The following is an 8,285-nucleotide window of genomic DNA, read 5'->3' on the forward strand; positions in this document are numbered from 1 at the left end:
TCAAAGGGCGCGCGGCCCAATCCGCCACGCCCTCCTCTGCGGCCGCCGCGGCTCTATTTATGGGGTAGGGACCCAATTTCTCTTCCCAGAGACCTACCCTAGGTGTGCCTCAGGGGAGTTCAAGTGGAACAGCCTCTTTCTCCCCACCCCACCCCTCTTCCCCGCCCCCTCCCCCAGATCCCAGCCCTCACCCTCTACTCGGTCCCTGGGACCCAGGCACCCGCCGTCGCGGGGGCCGGCTCTATCCGGGCGGCCTAGGGGCTGAAGTTAGCAAGTTGAGATTGCAGGGTCGACGGGGCGGGCAGGGCAGGGAGATGGGCTCGCCGGGCGCTGAGAGCGCGGGGAAGAGCCTGCAATACCGCGTGGACCACCTGCTGAGCGCCGTGGAGAGCGAGCTGCAGGCGGGCAGCGAGAAGGGTGACCCCACGGAGCGCCAGCTGCGCGTTGGCCTGGAGGAGAGCGAGCTGTGGCTGCGCTTCAAGGAGCTTACCAACGAGATGATCGTTACCAAGAACGGCAGGTAGGCGGCCCGGGGCCTGGGGACAGGGAGGGCCTCGCTGCCCCTCGTCCTCGGCGGGGAGCACCCCTAGGGTCGTCTTGCTTGGGGCCACAAGCCACCGCTCCTGGCGGCGCGCTCCGCCCCTGCCTCGGAGGCCGAAGAGATCACGTGAAGCTTGGGAGACTGGAGCGGGAGGCCTTGTTGGTGCCCACGAATCCGCCCCAGTCCGACCTGGCGGGTCAGAGCCAGGGTCCTCCTGCGCGCCCGTGTCTTCCAGGAGGATGTTCCCGGTGCTGAAGGTGAATGTGTCCGGCCTGGATCCCAACGCCATGTACTCGTTCCTGCTGGACTTCGTGGCGGCCGACAGCCACCGCTGGAAGTTCGTGAACGGGGAGTGGGTGCCGGGCGGCAAGCCCGAGCCGCAGGCGCCCAGCTGCGTCTACATCCACCCGGACTCGCCCAACTTCGGTGCGCACTGGATGAAGGCGCCTGTCTCTTTCAGCAAAGTGAAGCTCACCAACAAGCTCAATGGGGGCGGCCAGGTAGGTGCGATGGACGGAGGCGGGGCGGAGCGCGGGAGGCTTGGCGGGGACTCCGTGGGGACCCGAGGTGACCGCTGCCAGGATGCACTGCTGTTGATTTCGGGCTGAGAGCGGTAGAGAGGCAGGAGCCAGCCCCAAGCGCCGTGGAGCCTCCCGGGGAGCTACGAGGGGCGCAGAGAAGGCCACTGCCCGTTTCCTGGGGTTGGGCGCTGTGATGGTTGGTCCTCTCTGGCAGATCATGTTGAACTCCTTGCACAAGTACGAGCCTCGGATTCACATCGTGAGAGTGGGCGGCCCGCAACGCATGATCACCAGCCACTGCTTCCCTGAGACCCAGTTCATTGCGGTGACAGCCTACCAGAATGAAGAGGTGCGGGCCGAGCCTTCGTGGGCAGCGTGCACCCAATGCCTGGCCGGCAGGGATGGTGGGCTGCCGGACTGACTCCCTGGTCTGAGGTTTGGTGACCTTCACAATGATGGGTTCAGCAAGCCTCGAGCGAATCCGGCTTGTTCTCCCTGAAAGTGTGTGTAATACAAATGTCTGCTAAACGCACAAAATGAAGAAGCTCAGGATTTGGGGTTAGGCACTCAGAGGAGAGGGAAAGCCAGTGTGAGAGAGGCAGACTTCCCAAAGCTGTGCCGTGCGAAGCATGCAAGGGCAGGAGTCCCAGGCCCACGCAGGGTGGCGGAGTCCGGCGCAACAGCCAGCTACTACCCAAGCAGCCCCAGGTCGGCTGAGCCACTATAGGAGCGTGGCTGGTGGAAGACTGGCAGTGGCTGCAGGCTCAGCTCTGCGGGACTCGCACTGGGAAAGCTGGCAGCAGCTAAAGCTTTTTATGTACATGCTGTCCTAACAAAAAAATGCACCAGAGAAAAAGCTAGATTATCGCTGACTCTCTGAAGGGGGTTCCTGGCGTTTTCCAAGTTATGTCTTGTGGCTAATAGGTGAGTGAGTGAATACAATCTTTTGCTTTTCAGATCACAGCTCTGAAAATCAAATACAACCCGTTTGCCAAAGCTTTTCTGGATGCCAAGGAAAGGTGAGAGAGTACTAACTCTGGGGCGAGGAGGCAGCGGAAGCTGAGCCCGGGCTGTCCTGGGCTCACGCCCCAGTGGGCTCACTCGGTGACCCGCTCCTCCTCCCAGCAGAAGCGACCACAAAGACATGATGGAGGAGCCAGCAGACGGCCAGCAGCCGGGGTACTCCCAATGTATGTTTCGTGGGTTCCGTGGCATTCCATGGCCCTCTGTGGCCAGGGGTTGGGAGATGAGGTGTGGGTGGGAGCAGCCCACAGGGCCTCCTGGGCTGAGGCTAGCCGGCCCCTTGGGCCTCTGCTCACCCAGGCCAGGTGAGAAGCTCCCGAGGTTCTTGTTTGGTCATGAGAGCTTGGTGTGGGAGTCTAGACCACCTTCCAAGGCAGGTCCTCTGCTTGTCCTCTTTGGGGTGGGGGCTGCTTGTTCATGTTGGGGGCACTGGAGGGCCATATTTGGGACCAGGCTTGTCCCACGTTGGTTCTGGGCTTGGTCTTGGCTGCAGGGTGGGGAGGATCTGAAGCCCCCCGAAGCCCAGCAAAGGCTGTGGGTCTGGTCGCCCGTGTGATCTGGATGTGCTGTGGTCCCTACCCTACACCAGGAGGGCACTGCAGACTGTCAGCTGGTGGCCCCTGGGGTCCTGTTTGCTGCTCACCCCCAGAGGGGGACATGGCACAGGCTCTCCTCTGCTTAGGAGTGGAGGAGGCAGGACAGGGGCCATGCTGCGCGTGCTGGCCATGGCTGCCCCCTTCTCCCCCGCCAATAGTGTCCTGAGTGTTGTCTGTAGTTTAGACATTGGAGTAGAGAATTGTCCCCTGAAGGGATGACTTTTTTTCTGAGTTAAAAAAAAAATCTTTAAAAAGTTATAGGTGGCAACAAGTTTTAGACGTTGGCCGGGTGAGTTCCAAGCACACCAAAGCCGTAGGCAAGGCCAGTGGGTGGCTGAGTGGCAGGCTGGGGCAAAGGAGTGTAAACTGGAGGAACTCTGGCGTGTGTGGCCCCCTGCCTCTGTGCCTTTAAACCACATTTCTTCTGGCTTGGATTGCTCCCTGCCCTGGGGAGCACGGAGCAGGTTGCTGGGCTGGCTGCTGCCCCAGGTGTCCCATGGGGTGGGCTTCGAGCTGGGCTGGTGCCGTCTGCACCCTCCTGGCCCTCTGGCTCCTCAGCATTCTTTACCCACAGCAGGGGGGTGGCTCCTCCCAGGAAGCAGCACCCTGTGCGCACCTGCCAGCCCCCACCCACAGTTCGGAGGCTCCTTGCCCCTGCCCTCGGCCCATGGCTGCGAAAGGTACCCGGCCCTGAGGAGCAACCGCTCGGCGCCCTACCCCAGCCCCTACGTTCATCGGAACAACTCTCCCAGTAAGGCCCTGGTGGGGGGTGGGGGCTGGGGGGCTGGGGAGGTGGGGGAGGCACTCAGTAGGGAGTGAGGCCCATGCCCTCCAGGCATCCTTTCTATCTACCCTGCTGCCAGCTCCAGCCAGGGACCAGGTCCAGAGGCCTTCAGTGGTCAGGCTGCAGCAGCTGGGCACCCTGGGGATACCCCAGGTGTGGGCTGCTGCCCCGCCCTGATCTGGGGCATCCCGGACTGCTGGGTCAGAAGCCCTGACCGGCAGCGCGCACGTGTGTGTGTGTGTGTGTGTGTGTGTGTGTGTGTGTGTGTGTGGAGCCCTCCCTAGTCCTCCATCAACCCCTCCATTCCCAGACTTCACTTTGTCTGGCTGCAGAAGGAAAACTGCTGGAGAACACCATAAAACAATTAAGCTGTTGCAGTGATCTATGAAAGTCACTCCCTGGGCGAGGACACCCTGGGACTTGGTCAGCCCCGGGTCGGACTCGGAGACTGGCAAGATCACAGTTTTGTTTATTTTTGAGAAGAAGTGTATTTATTAACTGTGCAAGTCAGAGCTGCAGAGAAGGGGGAAGGAAAGACAGATCTTGCGCTGGCTAGTTCACTCAGATGGCTGCAGTGGCCCAAAGCCAGGGGCCAGGAGCTTCTTCCGGGGTCTCTCCCACATGTGAGGTAGGGACTCAGGCACTTGGGCCATGCCTGCTGCTATCCAGGCCCTAAGCAAGGAGCTGGGTGGGAAGTGAGGCAGTTGGGACACAGCCGGCTGCTTCACCGTGCTGGCCCTGAGACTTCCCAGGGCTGCCTGAGCCCATCTACTCTACAGAGAGATCCTCAACAAAGGGTGCAATTACACCTTTTCACAAATGTTTATTACGGGGAAGGCTCCCCAACTAAGCGACTGTGCGATCTGCTTTGATGATGTATTTTTGAGAGTGGTCAGACAGGCTGATGGGTCATGTCCATGGTGACCGTCCACAGTCTGTTGTCAGTGCTGAGCTGTTCTGGGTGACCCTAGCCTGGAAAGGCTCCTCTATGACCCCACACTCCTGTCCTCAGCCTACCCCGACAGCCCCTCAGCCTGCTTGCCCGTGCTGCCATCCCCCGACACTTGGCCCGGCCTTGGGGTGCCTGCTCATGGGACCATGCTCCACAACAGCAGTCCGGCCACTGGCTCCAGGTGACGGTGTCCGCCCATGCCCACTTCCCGGACAGGACCTTCCATACCCTCCCGGCGGTGCCTGGGAGCTGGTCCCCTTGCCCCTACCCCAGCCCACTGCTGCCCTTCCTACAGCCGCCTGGAGCCTCTTCCGGCCCCTGACCCTGTGTTTCCTCCCTTCCAGCCAGTACCCCAGCCTGTGGTCGGTGAACAATGGCACCATCACTCCTGGCTCCCAGTCAGCCAGCGGCCTGGGAACCCAGTTCTTCCGAGGTTCCCCCGCACACTACGCTCCCCTGCCCCAGGGCGTCCCGGCTGCCTCCTCGGGGTCTCCTCTGTATGAAGGAGCTGCCATGGTCACAGACATTGCTGAGAGCCAGTACGACGCCTCGGCCCAAGGCCGCCTTCTAGCTTCATGGACGCCCGTGCCACCCCCTTCCATGTGAACCAAGGCCTTGGTGCGGAGGACACGGCGGCCTCTGGTGGCCATCGCTGGCCGGATCCAGCTCCCAGGGCCAGGATGCAGGCCCATGGGTCAGGGAAGGACACACAGCTTGTCAGCATTGAGGAATCACCTCTACCGTTGGCCCAGACCCCCCTGTGCCTTGCTGCGGTCTGCAGGGGCAGTGAAGCGTCCTGGGACCATGGCGGATCACCTTTGGAAAGCAGACCGGTGGCCCAGCGCCTCGTGATGGACAGTGTTACCTGGCCTGCCCGTGTCCAGGCTCGGGTTAGTTTCTCGGACGGCTTAGGCGCGACTCCCCTTGCGCTGGCCCTGCCTTAGCGAGGTGAGCTCCCCCACGTGCAGCTCCTAGTTGCTCGCTGGGTAGTGAAGCTGAGCTGTTCTGGATGGAAGGTGATCGTGGCTGGGCACAGCAAGTTGTAGTTGAGTTGGAAATTTGAGTATTGTGCCCACTAGAAGGTGTTCATTCAAAGTGTATGTACTAATCTCCCGTATTGTAAAACCTGCTTGATCTGTATGTTTCTTCTGACAAAGTAGCCAGACAATCGACAGAAAGCAGCTTCGCACAATAAAGGCAATATGCAAATTTGGCTGGTGCAGTGGTTACTCAGCCCTGTCTGGGTGAGCTTTGGAGGCGCTAAAGGAGTCATCCCAAAGGAACACCTTTTATGTCTACTGTGAACATAGAATGTTCTATGTAATGAGCTGCAGAACTGGAAATGAGTTTGCATAGCCTCATGAAATGCCAATTCCCACAACATCGTTGCCACAGCTGCAGGGAGATCACCTGGCTTGGGAAGTGTCCCAGGTGTGCCGACAGTTTGAACCGCGTTGCCTCCTGGCAGTGGGAGGGCTCAGGCCATCTCCTCATCTAGTGGACAGTCCTACTGTGAACTCAGCCTCCCAGTCTGCCCTCGGCCTGGCTTGGCCAGGCACACAGAGGGACAGGGACCCTGCAGGCTCCCGGTGGGGGAAGAGGTGGGCCCAGGCTTTCAGGAAAGCTGTTTCCTCCTGGTCGGCACTGCTGACTTGGCTGCTTACGCCAGCTCTGACATTTCTAGGTTTTGAAGCAGTGTCTTCCTGCCCTAGTACAAACCCTGCAGTTTTAGTGTCAGTTTAGTTTGCTTTCTGGGTGGGATGTGTATATTGGAAACCACTATTTATTTTTTTTTTTTTGGCGGGGGGACCAATGCCATGGTGTGCTGGGTTAAGCTTCCAGCTGCAGTGCTGACATGCCATGTGGGCGCCGGTTAGTGTCCCTGCTGTTCCTCTTCCCACCAAGCTCCCTGCCTGTGGCCTGGGGAACAGCAGAGGATCGCCCAAGTGCTTGGACCCCTGCACCCACGTGGGAGACCAGGATGAGGCTCCCTGCTCCTGGCTTCAAGTTAGCCCTGCTGCAGCTCTTGTAGCCGTTTGGGGGAGCTAACCAGCAGATGGGAGATCTCTTTCTCCCTTTTCTTTGTAAACCTGCCTTTTAAATAAAATATTTTTTAAACTCTTGCTTTTTTGATTGAAGAGATTTTTTGACTTATATGTGCTGGGGAAATATTTCCGAGTGACTCACTGAGTAGAATTGGGAGGTGCGGCCAGGTGGTCCTCTCTCGCCCTGGCTGCTCTGCCAGAGCCTGCCTTCACAGACCGTCAAGGAATAAGAGGAGCTGGCCCTCTTACCACTGAGGGCTGATACTCTGCCAATGCCCACTCTGCTGGTCATGCAGTGGGGACAGTGGGGCACGCATGGGAAGAGCCTGGTCGCTGGTAAAGATGAGGGCTGAACAGTCACCCGCCCCGCTTGTAAGGTCTCCTGCCTGCCCCAAAGTCCAGGTCCCTAAGCTGTACATATGCGGAAAGAGAATGTGACAAGTGTGCGTGTGAGCAGTTAGGGCCTCGTGAGCAGACAGTCGCACACACCATGGAGCTGTGGCTGTGCTGCTGAGACAGGAAACAGGCCATGAGCCCAGCTGTCATGGAGCCGGATCTACGTGCGTGTGAGGACGCGGGCAGATCCCAGCCCTGCTGCGTCACAACAACCATCTTCAAGCATGCCGGGAACTCTCTCCAAGGCTCAAGTGGGCTGTAGTCACTCATGGACAAAACAACACATGTGACCTACTCTTTACACGCGGGGTATTGGGGCTCGGGAGGCACTGCAGTGCTTTGCTTTGGATGCATGGGAAATGGGACCAAGGTTTAACAGGTTGAGCACCTGGGTGGTTTACTTCAAGGTGTTGGTTGCAAGGTGGGACCATGGGTGGGACTTGGCAGGGCTTGGGAATACTGCAAGGGGAGCCCTGGAGTGGGTCTTGATAAGAGGTCATTTGGTCCAAGGGTGATTACAGTTCATCATCTCAATCCTGTCTAGTGAACCCCTCCCATGTGGGCTCTGATAACCCTAGAGGATCTGTTTCCCTTTCAGCTCCCTGCCTGTGGCCTGGGAAAGCAGTGGAGGATGGCCCAAACCCTTGGGACCCTATACCCACATGGGAGACCTGGAAGAAACTCCTGGCTCCTGGCTTCAGATTGGCGCAGCTCCGGCTGTTGCGGCCACTTAGGGAGTGAATCAACAGACAGAAGATCTTCCTCTCTGTTTCTCCTCCTCTGTATATGTGCCTTTCCAATAACAATAAATAATTTTTTTTAAGAAGAGGGGGAAGCAGCTGTGAACTTTACTATTATGTAGTTACAGGACAAAAGCTAATCTCACAGATGGGCTCAGAAGGGAACTGTTGTGCGACATTGAGATTCGTCTGGTGGTTTCATTGCTGTTTCTCCTTGTTTTTGCCCGAGCGTTGGCCGAAAATAACCGTAATCTTTCATGCACTAATACTGTCCCATGAGGACCACTGTAGCTTAACGCCAACCCAGGCAATACCTGAGAGCGAATTCCTGCCAAGCCGAGTGCCACGAGGGTGTGCTGCGCTGTTGCACGGGCTTTGCTTTTGTCTGAGCCGGAAGGGCGAACCGGCACGTTTGTTAGTGCAGGGTGGGTTCATTCCCTGTCCACCCAACCTCGCCACTTGGCTTTTCCCGTAAAAACACAAACCTTAAAAAATAAAGGGCATGAAGCAACAATATTGAGAAAACCATACACAGCGTGCATGTAAGAGGGCAAAACAGCAAGGTAAGCTATGCGGGACATTCAGAATCTAACAAGGCTTATGACAAGCGCCGGAGAAGGGGATTGGTAACTGTTGTTTCAATCATTCTAACGATAACTGGTAAACAAAGATTGTAACTTTGTTGTG

General features: G+C 58.1%; 1 protein-coding gene across 1 annotated transcript; it reads left to right on the forward strand.

Annotated features, from left to right (window-relative positions):
* Positions 1-314: 314 nt before the first annotated feature.
* On the forward strand, positions 315-5,285 carry TBXT (T-box transcription factor T). The gene is made up of 8 exons (XM_036494080.2): positions 315-520; positions 777-1,041; positions 1,277-1,411; positions 2,020-2,081; positions 2,191-2,252; positions 3,256-3,432; positions 4,478-4,598; positions 4,762-5,285. Exons 1-8 carry the CDS (start codon positions 315-317, stop codon positions 5,021-5,023), a joined length of 1,290 nt encoding a protein of 429 aa, XP_036349973.2. The 3' UTR covers positions 5,024-5,285.
* Positions 5,286-8,285: the final 3,000 nt, after the last annotated feature.

Source organism: Ochotona princeps, chromosome 1 (assembly GCF_030435755.1).
Source record: "Ochotona princeps isolate mOchPri1 chromosome 1, mOchPri1.hap1, whole genome shotgun sequence".
In the NCBI taxonomy this organism is placed as follows: domain Eukaryota; kingdom Metazoa; phylum Chordata; class Mammalia; order Lagomorpha; family Ochotonidae; genus Ochotona; species Ochotona princeps.